Here is a 19,716-nt window from a genome sequence, read left to right on the forward strand (position 1 = left end):
GCGAGGCTGAGTTGCATCGCGCGGCGCGTCCATGCTCGGCACAGCCGGGACCAGCTCATAAAGGGTCAACAGCGGCCGAGACCCGGACGGTGTGACGTCACAGGTGAGACGGGGGCGTTGACGTCACAGAGTGGGGTCACAGGTGAGACGTGGGGGAGGGGGTATAAGCGGACTACAGTTCACGTACATACATAGCTCACGTACGTGGATGTAGTGTTAGGTGGATGTAGGTCGGGGACGTTTGTGCCGCACACGTGTGAATGTGCGCTTGTAGGGTGGCAGGAGGCACGGCTGGCACCATGGGATCGCCATGTTTGTTTAGGGTTAACGCTGTGAGGCTACATTGTATCTGGGGCCAGTGCCCCTCTCTGTACGTCCTCCTATCACTGTGCCCCCCATATACTGTGAAGGACTGTACCCTCTGGTGTTGCACTTAGCGTGGGTCTGTGTGCCGGCGTCCCGGTGTGGGCCCCCAACTCTTGGACGCTTGTGTAACGCCAGCAGGGTTGCCAATAGCGAATTGTTCAAGCGTTCGATTCGGCTGCTTCGCGGAATGTTACAGCTCCATGACGAATGACTTTGTCACAAAGTGCACATCTTTGTAGGTAGCGGGACCTCCTCCTCGTTGTACCCCTCAGATGCCGCGTTCATGCGTGATGTCAATAAAGCGTACTTGCCTGATCTCTTTACTCGCGCCGCCATCTTTCTTGAAGGTCTGGCGTGAAATCTTGCACGGCCGGTGGTGACGTCGCCCCGCACAGGATTTCATGTGAGATCTTCAACCAAGACGACTGCGACCGGCCCGTGGTGAGCAAATAGATCGGGTAAGTATTTATTTACTTTTTTTTTTCTCACTATTTTGGGTTAAATCTATTCACTTCTACGAAGCACGAGGAAATTTGGCTTAATAGTGAATCAGTCCTGGAAATCGCTCAACACTAGTGTCCAACCGTCCAGAAATTTCTAGGCAGCCTGTAAAAATAGGCGACTTTTTATTTTTCCTGTGTCTGTGGGGGAAAAAAAGTGTCTGATTATTTTTTTCCTGTGAGGCTGGTACATGGCTAGATGATTTTGGTGGTAATTCTCCTCACAGTGAAGGCTGGTAATGGGTTCCTAGCAGTAGATCGAGCTGTAGACATGGGTTAGTCAGAATCTTTATTATTCTTTGTGGTCTTTTAACTTGTCCGTAAAAGGTATTGGCCATCCGTGATTTTGGGTTAAAGGGGTTGTCCAGGTTCAGAGCTGAACCCGGACATCCCTCCATTTTCACCCCAGCAGCCCCCCTGACATGAGCTCCGGAGCAGTTCATGCTCCGATGCTCTCCTTTGCCCTGCGCTAAATCGCGCAGGGCAAAGGCATTTTTCAGAGTTCCGGTGACGTACCGGGCTCTCCATGGGGCTGACAGGAACCCCGGTGACGTCACCGGCACTGATGGGCGGGATTTGGCTCTGCCCTAGCCAGTAAAACGGCTAGGGCAGAGCTAAAGCCCGCCCCTCAGAGCCGGTGACGTCACCGAACACACTGCTGGGCGGAAGTTACCGCCCGGCAGTGTGTTATTAAAAACAAAAGAGCCTGTGCCCTGCGCGATCTAGCGCAGGGCACTGGAGCGCATCGGAGCATGAGATGCTCCGATGCTAGGCTCAGGGGGGCTGCCGGGGTGAAAATAAGGGTATGTCCGGGTTCAGCTCTGAACCCGGACAACCCCTTTAAGTTGTTCAGAAAAATTGGCAACCCTGAATGCCAGTGAAGGTCCCCTGGGGACAGATGCCTCTAAGGGTACTTTCACACTAGCGTTATTCTTTTCCGGTGTTGAGTTCCGTCCTAGGGGCTCTATACCGGAAAAGTACTGACCAGTTTTATCCTAATGCATTCTGAATGGAGAGCTTTCCCTTCAGGATGCATCAGTTCAGTCTCTTGCGTTTTTTGGATGGAGAAAATACAGCAGCATGCTGCAGTTTTCTGTCTGGCCATAAATCCTGAACACATTGCCGGATTCGGCATTAATTTCCATTGAAGCGTATTAGTGCCGGATCCGGCATTCATTTCTATTGAAATGCATTAATGCTGGATCCGGCCCCAAGTGTTCTGGCATTCTGGCAAAGCGGATCCGGTTTTGCAGTCTGCGCATGCTCTGCAAAATAGCCCTTTAAAAATGAGAAAAAAATACTGGATCCGTTTTTCCGGATGACGAGCAGAGAGACGGATCCGGTATTGCAATGCATTTGTCAGACGGATCCACCTCACAAATGCATCAGTTTGCCAGATCCGGCGACGTAACTGCCTCCCAGAATCCTCTGCCGCAAGTGTGAAAGTACCCTCAGGTGATGGGCACATGGGGCAGCAGATCGCTGCAGATTTTGGAGCATTTCTGCAGCAAAATCCGCTGTGTATCGGTAATAAATCCTGCAGGTTTCAGCCCGTGCACTGAAAAGGGGGAAATCGTCGGCGTAACTCGACATGTTGTGTTTTTTTTTTTTGCAGTGTTTGAGATTTCCTAAAATGTGCTCCACTTTGCCTGCACTGCTGCGCACATCTGTACGTGTCCGTTCTGTGCTCCTGATATATACCGTGGAGCTCTGGATCCGGACTGGAGTCTAAGGCCTCCTGCACACGAACCTGTGTGCCCCGTGGTCATGCTGCGGGCTGCAATGCACAAACACCGTCCGTGGGGCAGCGGATCACGGACCCATTCACTTTAATGGGTCCGCGATCCGGCCATTCCGCAAAAACATAGAACATGTTCTATCTGTTTACGGAACGGAAGTACGGGACGAAACCCCACGGAAGCACTCTGTAGGGTTCCGTTTCATGCTTCCGTCCTGCACCATTCCGCATCTCCAGATTTGCGGACCTATTGAAGTGAATGGGTCAGCATCCGTGATGCGGAATGCCCACAGAACGGCACCCGTGTATTGCGGATCCACAAATGCGGTCTGCAATATGGCAACGGGGCGCACATGTTGGTGTGCAGGAGGCCTAAGGCTACTTTCACACTCATGGTGTTAATTCCATTATTGAGATCCGGCAGAAGATCTCCGTACCGGAATTAAACTGATCCGCTTTGATTTTTCACGTCAGGATGCATCTAATTCATTAAGATGCGGTTGTGTGGGATCTAAACGGATCTGTCACTAAATACATTGAAAGACAATGGATGATGGATCCGTTTTTTTTAGGCTACATAAAAAACGGATCCATCACTTCCCTTGTTTTCAGTGCCGGATCTGTTTTCGTGACTGGACACAAAGCCACAGCTTGCAGCAGTTTTGTGTCCGGTCACCAAACGCAATGCTGCCGGATGGGAAGACGTCCTGATGCATCCTGAACGGATCTCTTCCCATTCACAATGCATGAGGACTAAACGGAAACGTTTCTTTCCGGTATTCAGATCCTCAGTACTGGAAAACAACTGCACAAGCGTGAAGGTGTAAATCTACCTCTCCAGTACATTTCTAGGACTGGCGGAGGTGGGTACTGTTCTGCAGTATTGTGTGGTGATAATGATGGCACTGCGAGCCTCTTCTGCCCAGAACTGCAGTAGGCATATACAGAGATGTTATATGCGCTGCAGTGCATTTCTGCATTGGCCAGTGTGGAAAATCGCCCATGATTGACTTTAATGGTCGGTGTACAACCGGGTGCTGTCCGTTCCACGCTCGAACAACACCTAGATGTAAATATTCTGATTCGTGGGGCTCGGAACCTCTGGAACCACTGTCTGTCCAGAGAAGAAAGGAGCTGTGGTCCACGGTTCCAGTAAGTCAGGCATGCTCAACCTGCGGCCCTCCGGCTGTTGTAAAACTACAACTCCCACAATGCCCTGCTGTAGGCTGTTCGGACATGCTGGGAGTTGTAGTTTTGCAACAGCTGGAGGGCCGCAGTTTGAACATGTCCTGCAGTAAGTGGATCCGGCTTACTAGCGAGTTAGGGCAGGTGATAACTGAAGGGGTTGTGGAACCCACAATCACTTCTCAGATCCCCTGTGTTCCAGGACTGATCTCGGTCTATGTGCTGGGATTGCTGCAGCCAGTCACAAGCGGGGGACTAGTGCATCAGCAGGGAGTGCAGAGACTTTCACACCTAGAACCTCCTTCATCTGTTGTCATTTTCTATGTTTTGTGCTTTTATCCTCTTACTGAGGTGTACCTACAGGAGCTTGCACTCCCCTTATATACTCCTACTGGCTTTCTGCTGGGCTCCCACTCATGGCAGGGACCCAGTACAGTATATAGGCAGCCTTCCCATCAGGCCCGCCGTATCGCGACATTACAGGACTCCAGTATGTCACTATACCTGATGTCATGAGATGTGACAGCACAGTCACTGGTGTGGGAGTATATATTATATGTGTGTTATTACATATATGTGTATATATTATGTGTGTTATATGTTAGATGAATGGTGCTGTGTATATTTAAATGTATTAAATTAATGGTGCTGTGTGTGTACATACACACTGCACCAATAATTTATTTTATATATATATATATATATATATACACACTGCACCATTATATATTATATACACACTGCACCATTAATTTATAAAATATATATATTATATACACACTGCACCGTTATATATAGACACACACACATACAGCGTTTGGCATGTGTGGGACTGGGGATAGGTGGCGGTACTAGTTGGAATTCCCCTTCTCCTAGACACCCGCTGTGTTTGCGTCCTGTACACCCGTGGTCACCAAGTAGCCATGCGTCTATTGGCACGGACGGTACTTGCGTTGCATTGACATTTGCGAGGAAACCACGCTAAATTTGGCTCCGCCGCCCGGTGCAGTGTGGCAGCAGCCGTGTCGGCCGTCAGCTTTGACGCTTTCATTCATTCTCTGGCGCGAGCCTCCGTGAAATCGAGCCTGGCTGCGCTTTTGCCTTGGATACGGCTAGGCCTCAGAGTGATGGGCGGAGCGCAAGTCTCAACCAAACGCAGCGCTGCTTGGCTTCTTTTGATGGACTGGAGACTTGGCCAATGGCAGCGCGCTGCAGCTGTGCGGGGCGGGGCCTGAGGCTGGTTAGGTTGCGCCGTGTGTATCTGTATGGGGAGGAGAAAGCTGTGTGTGCAGCGGCAGCATGTGTGTTACCGGGAGATTACATGTGTGCCGTTGTACGCTAGGTAAATACACGAGCTGGAGGGCGTGTAAGTTCCGGGGAGGACGGCCTTCCTGGTGGTCATAGGTGAGTGTGAGACCACCAGTGTTACCAGCGGCTCGTGGACACATGACAGTTCTTCCTGGCTCTGACAGCTGATCTGGTGTCCTGGCTGTGGCTGCTTTGTTTCCTCCCTGTTACTTTGTTGCTGCTCATCCAGAAGGGATGTTTTCCTGTTTGATAAAGGTGCTGTAACTTTCTAATATATAACTTTGTTTTAGCTTTTCCACCACTTTCAAGATCTCTGCCTGCTGTCAGTGAATGGGATCCTGAAGCCCCATTGCGGCCAAGAGTTTCCTACAGATGATCTGCGGCACAATTCTTGTCCTGGTCTTCAGTCGCTGCCGCGTATCCGTATAGTTGAACCGTTTCAGGCTGTTTAACGCGTTGGCAGCAGTCACACGTAGCAAAAATGAAGATTTCTTCTCGTCTAATTCCTCGGGTGAAGAATACGATCTTTAAGGGGGCATTCCAGCACAGTACAAAAGCGCTGCCATGGCCTGCAAATGGTTAATATATACTCTCCTCGCTGATCCAACTGTGCCCAGGTACATGGTTGGGAATGCCACTCTGCCAGTCGCTAGCTGAGTCAGGTCGTCTCTGCATCCAGCCATTAGCTTCCCTGGCCAGAGCTGGTAATGGAGTGCTGCGGCAGGGAGTAGGTGCCGTGAACATAAGCTCTTCCTTCTTTTTTTTTTTTTTTTTTTTTTTACCATTTGCTGCCCGTTTGTGTTGTGCTAGAATAGCCCTTTAAAAAAAAAAAATAATTCGCATCCACCTGCCCCAGAAAATTTCCATATGTAAAATGACTTGCAGTCTGCCTGCAAAATTCACAGAATGTCAGTTCTTTCTGCAGATTTTCCCCTTTTGCCATGCATAGGGTGAAACCTGCAAGAAAATCCTCGGGTAAAATGTGGGTTTTGCTGCAGAATTGCACACAGCTGTGGGGAGGGGAGGACTAGGTCTGTGCAGGTTCCTGACAGCAACCAGAGATCTTGAAAAATGTGGAAAATTGAAACTCAAAAAGCATGTACTTGTCTTTGACAGAATACAGCACGTGTTGGCAGCACCACCTCAGGCCGGGTACCTGACCCATCGGGCTGGAAACCAGCAGGCCATACAGCCACTATGGGGAAATAACCAAAGGCTGTACACCATTTTTCTGGCTTACCAGACCTGGAAACCTTTGCAAGACATATTCTACACTATAATCTTTTACTCTTTTGCTTTTGCGCTTTTCCCGTGACAGTTTAAAGGGAGCTTAGCAGGAGGTATATGGCTTCCCACAACCTGATGGACTGTCCGTAACTGATGCCAGAATTATGGCACAGATCTGATGGCCTCACTAATTTATTAAAAGTGCACCTTCTTGATTTGGTGCATCTTAGGGCTGACTCGCATGACTGGGACTCGAACTGACTGTATCATAGTGATTTATGATTGTTTGCTGGGGGGTCTAATGTACTGTACGCATCTTCAGGTGAGCACAGTACAATAGAGCAGCTATCAGATAAGATGCAGTCACTTCAGCTCAGGGGAGCTGCAGTCGGTCCGGCAGATGCGACTGACACATAGGTAGTGTTTCCTGGACCCAGGACGGTCGTGTCAATCATGCACTCCAGGTTAAAGGGTTTGTCCTACATTTGGAGTTTTTTCTTTGGAAGACCAATTTCACACAAGCACATTAAGTCCAGGACACACGCTTGTTACGAGAGCAGTATTTCAGCTGACCACCGCTCCTGTGACACAAACCCTCAGCATTATCATGATTTATAATGCTGTGAATTCCAGACTGTGGAGGTACTAAATTGTACTTGAAGGATTATGCGAGTACTATTCAGTAGATCTGAGGTCGGGCAGAACATAAAGCATTATACTGAAGTATAGAAAGTTTGTTTCACTGGAGCAGTGTTCATCTTGGGAAGTACTGCGGCCACCCGGAGTGTGTTTCCTGGACTGAATACCCCTGTGTAGGGTGTTAAAGGGCTTGTCATCATGGACAATGGGGGCATATTGCTAGGGTATGCCCCCATTATCTTATAGGTGCGAGTCCCACCACTATTATCGAGAACGGAGCCCTGAAAGTGAAGGAGGGTGCACTGCGTATGCACAGCCGCCCTCCATTCATTTTCTATGGGGACACCGAAAATAGCCGAGCGCTAGCGACTTGCCCCCATTGTCTATGATGAGACAACCCTTTTAAGGCCCTTTTTATTTTTATTTTTTTTTGCGGCTCGGATGCAAACCCATTCACTTCAATGGGGCCGCCAAAGATGCAGACAGCACTCCGTGTGCTGTCCGCATCCACACGTCTGTTCTGTGGCCCTGCAAGTAAGATAGAAATGGTGCTGGGACCCGAACCTATATCGAGAATGGAGCCTGGCAAGGTGGTGGCTGGAGGACTCCAGTTCCGCCACCACCAAGCCAGCTCCCCATAGAATTGAATGGGGGCGTACTGCGCATGCGCTGCCCCGCCCCCATTCATTTCTATAGGGCCGACGGAAATGGCCAAGCCAGCTATTTTCACCGGCCCCATAGAAAATGAATGGAGGGTGGCCGCACAGTGTGCACTCCTTCACTTGTGGGGCTCAGTTCTCAATATAGGTGCGGGTACCAGCGGTGGAACCCACACCTAGGTGTAGGGTTCCCTCTGAGATGGAATGGCATGAATGTAACACATATAGAAGTGGGATGCTTGTAGGTACAGTTGACCTTACAATTGCATTGAAATTATAGCGATTGTAATATTTTTGGTGGTCGGGAGGGTGAATTTGGCTATTGGTGAGAGGTGTGTTAATGGATTATGAATAGATACAACATTTTGGGGTCTCTGAGACATGATGGGGCGATGTGTGCAGTTCTGTGAGTTTCATATAATTGTTGGTAATGACTTCTCTTTCTTTTCTCTCTCCATAGATTACCATCCTGGCTTCTTTCTCTATCCATTCTCTTGCGACTGAAGTAAGTTTTCGCCTGCTCAGTATTCTCGGGGAAGGCTACTAGCCTTCCCCACAGAGTTTGGTCTAAGAAGAAGTCCAAGATGGCGGACCCTATTATGGACCTTTTTGATGACCCAAATCTATTTGGCCTGGATTCATTAACTAGTGATTCATTTACCCGTGATGGACCTGACACCATGGATGAAGCCCTTGGCCTGGGCAATGTTCTGGAGTCTCTGGAACCGCTCACCACTGATCGAGGTGGAGAACATGCAATTCCAGATGGAATTGAGCAGCGACCAGAGCCACAGATTGTGCAGGACATTCCTGTCCCAGTTGCCCCAGTAGAACCAGTGCTTCCATCCCAGCCAGCTACTATTCCGGAAGCTATAAACCAAGGCAATCCCTTTATGGGAACTTCCACTAGTGGACAAGCAGCTCCTAAAATCATGATTTTGAAAGCCCCACCAGGAATGACAGTGGGTGGTTGTCCTGTGACTCAAATTCAGACACTGACTCCTGGCCAGACAGCCAATGGAGGCAAAGTGACATTTGCTAAAGTCCTCACAGGGACCCCACTGAGACCTGGGGTATCTATTGTATCTGGGAATACTGTGTTAGCCAAAGTTCCAAACCAATCTGTCACTGGACAGCCAGGAGTGCGACCTGTTCGACAGTTACTACTTCAGCCAGTGCGGACTACAGCGAGCACCGACCTTCACACTGGCGTTAAACCTACAGTTACTTTTGCCTCTGCACCTCAGCAGGTAGAGTACTTGAGATTTTTCCATCATTTTATTGCAGTTGATCTATTTTTTCATGTTTGTATGAAAATGAAATAAATGTGAAGGAGAGAGCCCTGTAGGCTGGTATCACGGTAGAAGATAATGTCTTATGGATTTATGAGAATTATTAAATAAGGGCCCCCCCCCCCCCCCCTTTTAGTTATAGATCTGAAGAGGAATTGGGGGTGGGGTGTGCTCTGCTTTTTGTCCCTTCTGTCGCCCGGTAGTGCTCTGTATTAGGGCTCATGCACACAAACGTATTTTTTTTTCCGTGTCCATTCCGTTTGTTTTGCAGCCCGTATGTGGAACCATTCACTTCAATGTTGCTGAAAGAAATGGAAATGACTGTGTATGTATGTACACATGGCTAATCTGCCAAAAAATAGAACATGTTCACATTACCGACAAGGATAGGACTGTTCTATTAGGGGTTTTCGGTTCAGCAGAATGCACGCTGCCAGTATGCGGACCGCAAAATGCATGATATTAGGGCTGCCATATATCCATCACTGGGCGAGCATAGAGCCCTTAGATCAGGCATCCTCAAACTGCGGCCCTCCAGCTGTTGCAAAACTACAACTCCCAGCAAGCCCGAACAGCCTACAGGTATCAGCCTACAGCAGGGCATTGTGGGAGTTGTAGTTTTACAACAGCTGGAGGGCCGTAGTTTGAGGATGCCTGCCTTAGATGGTTAAAATCACAAGATCAATTAGTAATAAAACTGGAATGTAGTGATGCAAGGACTACTATCTGAAGGAAGATGTGCCTCACGTTAGATTTGAGAATGACCCTACTACAATGGGGACCAGCCGAGATCCGCCCATCACCACAAATGCACTATTCCATTTCCAAAGTCCGTCGGGTTGTAATAATTCAATTAAGAATTATTAATTATGGTCATAAAAATAATTAACCATAAAAAAATAAAATTTGTTATAATTTCTTAAAATCGTGACCTGGTGAATTGTAGACAACCCAATTGATACAATTCACATCTGAGTCCGACTATTTCCTCAGATAAATAAGTTCTTTTTGACGTGAGATGACGTTAATGATAAACATGTAGTTCTGCATTAAACAATGATACACAGGAATTATAAAAATATGCAGATTTATTGGTTACAAAATTATAAACATGCATAAGTAAATAAACACAATGATACATGTAAATGAAAAAATAAATATATATGCGTTAATATAAAGCATTGCAAGCTTAACTACTTGTCACATTATAACCAAGCTATTATTAGGTTAGGATATCAAAGTTGGAACATAAGTTATATACATCACTTCTGTTCAGAGAAAACCTCATGATATCAGGACGGGCATGTCTAATCCTAGACATCAATATGGAATGCTAAATACATTCCACCCCCCTCTAACCAACTACACATCACATGACTTATCCATCTAAGGTTAAACTTAGAAGAGATAACTGTATCCTTCCGCCCCATCCTGGACTATTTTCACACAAATAACTTTGATAAGACTATTAAGACAAATAACAGGGATCTAGGATCTTTCCTAGACCATATCTTAAATGGGAAGGACTTGAAATAAGTCTTTCCTGTGGGAATCCATCACTTAGCTTGGCGATGAATGAAGAATGTTAGATAGATAGAAAAAGTCCAGCGGGAGCACCAACCAGGCAGCGGGTGCAATGTCCACAGGGGCCGCGGCAACACCCCAAAAATGTAACTGGAAGAAGGCTCTTGTGAGCCGAAACGTCGCACAAGTTGCCACAATATGGGTGAATAAAAGTTCACTATTTTTCACTTTTAATTGGAGTGCAGTCCATTTTCTTCAAGATAGATAGATAGATAGATATGCAATCATTTTATACTTTGCTAGATTATGAGTCATGATTCTTCTGCAGGTAGAATGAAGTCTCACAATATCCTAAGATTACATCTCAATATGGAGATGATTGATTAATGTATTTATTTATTCGCCAATCTAGATGGTATAATGTCACCCACACTATCAAATTAGTCTTAATAAAATGAAATATCATTTTCTGTGTCTCTTACCAAGTCCTAGTAGGAATCTCACTTCTGCTCCTAGGAAGGCTGGGTGGTCCATCATAGCGCATCTCACCATGGCTTTCATCTTGATAGACCCCTCCTAGAGAGCTTAACTTGTCTCCTTCTCCTCCTTTTCTTGTGTGTCCTCGTCTCCCCCCTGTGTATGGTTTATGATCACAAACTTATCAGTTAGACACACCTTCCTAGTTTGGAACTTTCCAATCATTGTCGGATGGGTGTGACTATTGATAAGAAATATGACATCATAACCTTACCCAGAATGCACTTTTGCTACTGTTGTAATGTCACCTACTGATACCTAGGTGGCACTGCTGTGTGAGCTATTTGTATCATAGTATAAAGGGTTAACTTATGCAAGTCTGAATAAAACATATTCTATACATTTTGACCTTAAAAGCTTTAATTCAAAGCTATAGGGATTAATTCAGACACTTGTAGCAATTAGAGACAGACCTCTAGGCGTCTCTCTGAATGTTTCTCACACTGTTGATTTGTTAATCATAAAAAAACTTCAATGGCTTTGTTTTCTCACAGAGATATCAGTACCTCCTCTTGTCACACCAAAAGCTGTAATTCATGGTTACAAAACACACATCCACAGACACTCTTTTAGAGACAAAGATTCTCCTAATGAGAAATGTATATATAATATACTGGATACATGTTGTCTTCATCACATATAACCGTATAATATATATTATATGTTCTACTGATTGTCTTATGCTAAGGACTAAGGCTCATTAAATGAATACATGAATATTATATATTTTGCTTCATTGATAAATGCCTAATTGTATAGGTAATTATCACCAGCTGCATAGAGCTTATCTTTATCTCCCGTCATAAATTTAAAAGTAGACAAGGAGGCCTCTTCTCAGACTGGTACATTTATGAGAAGAATAACACTGAAGAGTAGAAACCTTTTGTGCGACCTTACTGTGGACTACTCAAGACATACAAAATTGTAACTATAGTCGAGCATGGCTCTTAAAGGTAATGAACATTCATCTTGACTAAAATAATTGGATATCAATGCATTTACCTATGAAAATGCACAAGTCTTCACCCTACTCATGTAAAAAAGGCTTCACCATATGGCTGAGGCATATAAATGGAGTATGATGGCTTTTTGCGGCAGTCTTTGGAACTAGGTTGAGCGCTAGGGGCTATGAGGAGGTAGTGATTTTAAAGCCGGAACGCAGAAAACAATACTAGATTTGTATTCTTCTTTAAATATAGTGCAGTGTCAGATCACATTAGACAAGTTGTCAGGAAGAATTGGCATATAATCCCAGCAGATGTAGATTTGTCTGACGTGCGTTACAACCAGCTCTGGCGGCGTGCCGTAGAAATAAACATTAGTGTTGGGGTCCTTTTCAGACATTAGGAAGGTCTGCACCAGATGTGGTACCTGTACTTACTGTAGACAGATGCGCACAGATGAAGCGTTACGCTTGGGAACTATTCCTCAATTGATTACATGCAAAGCAGACTTTGTGTTTGTATTAGGGTTGTTTTGGGTAGGAATCGACCGATTATCGGATTTACCGATATCGGCCGATATTCAGGATTTTGAACGCTATCTGTATCAGCATTTATTTTGCCGATATTCCGATAGCGTATGGGGAACACGGAGAGCGCTGCTGTCAGCGCTCTCCGTGTTCCCCTTAGCAGCACAGGGGGAGAAGGACCAAAATATTAAGTATAAATGAAAAAGAAAGATACACATTAACAATAAACATTTAATTTTCAGCAGATTTGTGGGAATTATTTTTATTTTTTTTTCAAAAATGAAAATTCCCAGAATATCGGTATAAATTATTAATTTTCAATACTTTTGTCCGGTATCTACCTCCGTACCAGGATTTGACATTTTCACAGAGCATGGAGCGTTCTGCTATCGGCGTGCGCCATGTTCCCTCAGCAGCACAGGGGAGAAGTAGATTTTAGATAGAGATATATATATATATATATATATATAATATTCTAATCTCTATCTCTCCACAGGCGGCACCACCGTCCAAATATAGCGTAAAAAATGGGTGCAAAATCCAAGTACGGCAGCAGGTGCTTACCCAGTAGTAAAGATGCAAAAATTGGACTGCACTCCAAGCAATTCTTTGAAAAAAATCTGTGTTTATTCACCCATCAATGGCAAAGCGACGTTTCGGCTTGAGAAAGGCTCAGTTGGAGCCGAAACGTTGCTTTGCCATTGATGGGTGAATAAACACAGATTTTTTCAAAGAATTGCTTGGAGTGCAGTCCAATTTTTGCATATATATATATATATATTTATATTATATAATTTTCAACCGCTCCAACATCCGTTTCCTGCCCTCGGACGCTTTTTCAAAGCATGATGGGATATTTAGATAATTTCTTTAATTTAAAACGTATGGACCTAAAGCTCCAATGCGAAGGATCCACATGATTTGTCAACCTCAAACGTCCTTTACCACTTCTCGCAGACTGTACAATTGGTTTCTGAATATAAACTAGGGTTTTTTCGATACCAAAAATTTTTTTTATTCGATCCCATAAAAAAGTATTGCAATACTCTATACCACATGAAAAAAAATAACTCCTAAAAAAAAAAAAGCAGCGTGCATTCCGCATTTTATGGAACTTCCGGCCCATAATAGAACAGTCCTATCCTAATTTTTGGGAAGACAAGGTAACAAAAAAAAAAAAAAAAAAGGCGACTCGCGCATTTATATATATTTTTTTTTTTAATTTTTTTTTCTGTTTCGGCATTCACCACATAGGAGATTTTTATTTTAACAGTTTGGACTTTTCGGATGTGGCAATATGTGATATGTTTATTTATTGTTTATATATTTTATATGTAAAATTGGGAAAGGGGGTGATTTACACATTTTTATTATTATTTTATTTACTGTTTATTTAATAACCATTTCCCCCTTAGGGGCTAGATTCTGGGATCTTTTCATCCCTTATCCTATTCACCCTGATCAGGGTGAACAGGACTTCACACTCTCCCTGCTGTCCTGTGCATAGTACACACAGGAGCAGGGAGGTTACCATGGCAGCAAGGGCTTCAGTAGCATCCTGGATGCCATGGTAACCGATCAAGCCCCAGGATTACACTGCTGGGGCTCCGATCGGAACTGCCACCATTGGGGAGGAGGGGATGGGGAGGGAGCACTGCAACACCAATAATAAGTAACGTTTAAAGGGTTTCTGTCATGAGAAATAATGTTATGTAGCTGACTGACGTTAGCGATGTGCTAATGTCAGCAGTACATAACAGCAGGGTGGATTTGATTTAAATCACTAGTCGGTCAGGCTTTATTTTCTACATAAAGACTAATTCTTGCTGGTATAATTTTTAATATGCAAGTAGAAGAAGATTTTTAGAATAACAACTTTTCATATTTGGTTGATTCTGTATTTATAGGTTTGTAGAAGTTAGGATTAAGGTCTTTTTCTCAACTTTTTCTGTTCATGTTATAACATTTTTGCTGCGAAGAAGAGGCATGTGATCTCTGCTGAGTCAAATTCAGCTTTAAGAACTGCAAAAGGAAACCAAGCATCTGTGATAATATCTTGTAGGCAGAGAAACTGCCCAATAATCAGTTTAATAATAAGAGCATGACCATATGAATGGATTAATGGAATTTATTTACCAAAAAAATTAAACCATATACAGCCTTATTCTACATAATTTTAAAAAACGAATCTTTATTTCATGATGGAATAACCTTTTGGATGGTAATATATTTTTCTCAAAGCATTTTATATTTAAAAAAAAAAATCCACTTTCTTTTAGTTTTATATCATTGATTTTTATCCACTCTGTATAACTAAATTGCTTCAGCTATACTTTTCGTACTTGCTGTTCAGTCCATATAATCGCCCCCCAACTACATCTTCTTGTCATCCTGTTCCCTTACAAATCTGGAGGCGTTTTATTTCCTTTAATAGATAGATATAAACCTAATAGAAATACTTCTAGAAGGTCCTTTTTCCCCCGTGCTGGAAAGTGGGTCAGAAATCCCAGGAGCTGCACCCGCCCGATCAGCTGCAGTTGTCCGGCTGTCACTGATAGCCGGACCCCTGCTGTATGCGCTGGCATTGGTGAAAACACAGATGCCGGCGCGTTAACCCTTGTACTGCTGCGATCAGCACTGGCTGCAGGATCCTGCCGGGTGCGGGGTGGCCATCGAGTCCCCATCACAGCAGCGCAGGGTCCCGATGGCAGCCCGATGCCTTCCTTAGGCATCGTGACTGCCTTCCATGTAACCGTGTGAGATCCAGCCCCTTGGATCTCGCAGACAGGAAGCTGTAAGTGTATTACAGTGAGTGATACACTTAGAGCCAATGCATGACAATACAGAAGTATTGTCATGCATTGTAAAGGGGATCAGACCCCCAGAAGTTTAAGTCTCAGAGTGGGGGGGAAAAAAAGTTTTACTTTTCTTTTTTTTTCTCCTATTTTGTAAAAAAAAAAAGACATATTCGGTATCACCGTGTCTGTATCAATCGGCTCTATAAAAATATCACACGCGCTAACACCGTAAAAAAAATAAAAACTGGTTAAAAAAACATTACTAAACCTTACATCACTAAAAGTGCAACACCAAGCGATCAAAAAGGCGTATGCCCCTCAATCGTACCAATCGCCTCATCCTGCAAAAAAATAAGCCCCTACTTAAGACAATCGCCCAAAAAAAAAAAAAAAAAAAAGATGGCTCTCAGAATATGAGACACTAAAACATCATTATATATATATATATATTTTTTTTTGTTTCAAAAATGCTTTTGTGTTTAAAGTATAACTGTCGTATTTTTTTGGGGGTATTGGATTGTGGTGATTAATATCTCCTTGGTGGCCCTATTTCAACTTTTCACTGTGTATTCAATTACCCCTTAATTCCACAGTTTTGTTCCCTGTACTGCCTACTTTTACCTCTGCTTAAAATAGGGTTGCTAGGCATGGTCCGTCTATGTGTTGATAGACAGAGGACGCAGAAGCACGCAGCCTGCAAGGTCAGATTACTGACAGCCAGGGACTGTAAGTAAATGATTAAAGCCAGGTCCTCCCCAGCAGCTGATAACAGTGCCTGGGCTGTGTGCACTTTACCCTGTCCCTGCGCTTGGCAGACGCTCCCTCACTCAGCAGAGCAGGAGAATGCAGAGTTGAAGCAGCGCAGACCAGGGAAGGGAGATCTGCCGTCTGCTCAGTGTATAAATGAAAGAAACATGTGGTAAGAGGACCCCTTTGTGCTGCAGGAGATTAACCCTTTAGGGGGAGGGCTCTGGTTACTGACACTTTTGGGGGGCTATTGTTACTGGCTAGTGAGGGCAGGCGGGATTAGCCTCAGGGTGAGGGCAGTGGCGGCCATCTTAACTGAATAGTGAGATTGCAGTTTTATGCAGACTGGTTGCTAAGGGCTGAATCTTATTAAATATGGGGTAAAGTCAGTCTAATAGTATCTGATTCTGGAATATCATGTTATTAGTAACTACATATATGAAAATTGAAATTGGGGTCGAAGTGTGACAGTTATCCTTTAAATGTAAAAAAAAAAAGTAGACCTATTAGGTATGGCAGGGCTTGACAAATCCCAGGTCGCCACGGCGACCAGGAATTTAGTCCTGGCGCTTGGGTATTTGTCAGCCCGTTTTCAAAGGTGCCCGGGCGATGGGTGCGGAGCTGCCGTTCTGTTGGGAGGCAGCACTGTTTGAAACAGCTCAGTCTGAGTCAGAGAGTCAGGGGCTCGGGAGGAGTGTAATCTGATCCTAGAGTGGAAGCTGCTTCTGCCAGCCCCTCCCCTCCCCGCCCACCAACCAATCAGAGCTGAGGCAAGGCAAGCACTAGCAGCTCTGAGTCTGAGTCACACACTGTACAGGGAGTCTAAGAAAGAATCGAATGAGTCTCAGGTTAAAAGACTCTAAAGATCCGACTTGGTTAGAGACTCATTCGATTCTTTGAGTTAGAAGAACCGTCAGTCAGACTCTAGAACAGTTTACACTGAGGCTGATGCTTTTGCAGCAGTGATAAGCTTAAGGGACAGGAGCAGAGAGATAAGAGAAGTGAAAGGACAGAGTCTAGATTACAGTTTGAATTAACCCTTTAGGATCAAATTGGCTTCTCAAGGAGATATATATGTAAAAGGCATCCCTTCTTCTGTCTCATTCAGTAGCTATATAACTAGGGGTACTTTCACACTTGCAGCAGGACGGATCCGGCAGGCTGTTCACCCTGTCGGATCCGTCCTTCAGCTGTTTTTGCTGGACCACCGCTCCGTCCCTATTGACTATAATGGGGACGAAGCTCCGGCGCAGCACTGCAGTGCATGGCGAAAGGCCGCCGGACTAAAAGTACTGCATGTCCAACTTTTTAGTCCGGCGGCCTCTCACAGCGAACTGCCGTGATGCGCCAGAGCTCCACCCCCGTCCCCATTATAGTCAATAGGGTCCGGGGACGGAGTGGCGGTATATGTAACATGGTATACAGCATTATTGGGGGGGGGGGGCCTGTATGGAGAAGTGGGGGGGAGCGCTATGGGGGCTTTATGATGCGGCTCCGCCTGGCTCCTAACTTTTTTAGCTGGCTCCTAGATTCCAAGGAAATTTGTCAATGCTTTATTATGTACAACAAAAAGTCATATTTGGTATTGTCGCGTCCATAACAACCTGCTCTATAAAAATAGCACATGATCTAACCTGTCGGATGAACATTGTAAATAACAAAATATAAAAAAAAAGGTGTTTAAAACAGCTATTTCTTGTTACCTTGCCTCACAAAAAGTGTAATATAAAGCAACCAAAAATCATATGTACCCTAAACTAGTACCAACAAAACTGCCACCTTATCCCATAGTTTCCAAAATGGGGTCATTTATTTTTGAGTTTATACTCTAGGGGTGCATCAGGGGGTCTTCAGATGTGACATGGCAAGTTAAAAATTATCCTTGTGAAATCTCCCTTACAAAAAACCATATGGTGGTTCTTTTCTTCTGTGCCCTGCCGTGTGCCCGTACAGCAGTTTAGGATCATATGTGGGGTGTTTCTGGTAACTACAGAATCGGGGTAATATTGAGTTTTGTTTGGCTGTTAACCCTTGCTGTATTACTAGATTAAATTGCAAATCTATCAAAAAAGTGAATTTCTGAAATTTCATCTACATTTTCCTTTAACCGCCTAACACAGGATCGCGGTCCGGAGGCGGCTGTCCCAGGCACAGTCACGCATACATGCGTCATCTCACGAGACGCAAGATGACGCGCTCAGCCGGCCCGCGCATGCGCATCGTGGGCCGGCAAAAGTTAGAGGGGGGTCACGTCATCAGCTTGCCAGCCAATGATCGTGGCTGGCAAGCTGATGATTTGTAAAAAAAACAAATCAGAAGCCAGTTAACACATTTATAAATATAATGTGTTAAATGGCTGCTGTGCTCCTCTGCTGGTCCTTTTCGTCGGCTGGTCCCAGCAGAGGAGCACAGTTCAGTGAGTACACACAAACAGCACACCTAGCCCCAGATCGCCCCTGTCAATCACCTAGTGAAAGGGAAAAAAGTGATCGGTGTAAACTGTCACTTTTTTTTTTTTTCACTGGTATTGACTGATAGGTTTTAGGATAGTTTAGGCCCCTTGGTTAGGTAGTTGGCAATCGGTTAGCGCCCAGCCCACCGCACCGCAGTCACTGATTAGCGTATCGCTAATCAGCATTTGTACTTTTATAGTATCTGTAAGTGATCAAAACTGATCATTCAGATCTATAATAGTATTAGTGTCACCTTAGCTCGCCCTCCACCCAAAACGCAGTGTTTGCCTGATCAGGCCTGATCGGTCGCCCACACGTGCGTTCACCCACGCCCGCCCTGCCGCAGTGACAAAAAATAATAATTTTTTTTGATCACTGCACAATCACTTTAAAAGCGCTGCGGCGATAAAAAAAATCAGTTTTGATATTTTTTTTAGATCAATCGCAGCGGCCTCTGGTACTTCGCTAGCCTCCCATTTGTAAGACAGGCTTGCTTTTTTTTCTTGGGTAGTCTCAGGGAATACCCCCTAAATTTAGTAGTCCAAATGTCAAACAAGGGGTATTCTTCTGAAGAGGCCTACAGGCTTCTGACCCAGTCGGATGAGGAATGGGAACCCTCATCTGACCAATCTAGCGGGTCAGAATATGAACCTGTAGAAAGCAGTGGCAGTCTGACCCAAAGTTCGGACGAGGAGGTAGAGGTCCCTGATACCACCAGGCGTACCCGGCCCCATGTTGCTAGACCACAGGTAGCGCAGGATCCGCTTCAAGGGCAGCAGAGTGGGGCTGGCGCTGTCGGATTACGTAGTGAGGCATACACCAGCAGCACAGCCCTCCCTGGACCTAGTACCAGCACTGCCGTACAACATGATGAAGTGGCGAGCACCAGAAGGGCAGTTGAAGCTGGTACGGTGGCACGTGCAATAGTTAACCCGTCGCAGCCACCGCACAGACAGGCCCGTAGACCCCCTAGAGTCCCTGAGGTGCTGGCAAACCCTGATTGGCAGTCCCGAACTTCAGCCGCACCATTAGTTCCCCCTTTCACCGCCCAGTCTGGAGTTCGGGTTGAGACAGCTCAGATCAGTTCGGCCCTGGGATTTTTTGAGCTGTTCTTGACTGCGGAGCTCTTGGACATAGTCGTGGCAGAAACAAACCGGTATGCCACTCAATTTATATCCGCCAACCCGGGAAGCTTTTATGCCCAGCCTTTCCGGTGGAAACCCGTCCAAGATTCCGAATTAATTTTTTTTTTCTGGGCCTTCTCCTCAACAT

General features: G+C 45.2%; 1 protein-coding gene across 5 annotated transcripts in view; it reads left to right on the forward strand.

The window, feature by feature from the left end:
* CHD8 (chromodomain helicase DNA binding protein 8) overlaps window positions 1-19,716 on the forward strand; it is a 99,362-nt gene continuing 79,646 nt past the window's right edge. For 2 of the 5 annotated variants that reach the window (XM_044274650.1, XM_044274675.1), the window contains exons 1-2: window positions 2-103; window positions 8,083-8,872. In XM_044274650.1, coding sequence (XP_044130585.1) covers window positions 8,207-8,872 — 666 coding nt within the window. In that variant the 5' untranslated portion in view covers window positions 2-103; window positions 8,083-8,206. Of the gene's footprint in view, window positions 143-5,059; window positions 5,194-5,265; window positions 5,353-8,082; window positions 8,873-19,716 lie in introns of those variants that run through there. The other 3 variants (XM_044274658.1, XM_044274665.1, XM_044274668.1) reach the window with 3 other exon arrangements.

Source organism: Bufo gargarizans, chromosome 1, assembly GCF_014858855.1.
Source record: "Bufo gargarizans isolate SCDJY-AF-19 chromosome 1, ASM1485885v1, whole genome shotgun sequence".
NCBI lineage: Eukaryota > Metazoa > Chordata > Amphibia > Anura > Bufonidae > Bufo > Bufo gargarizans.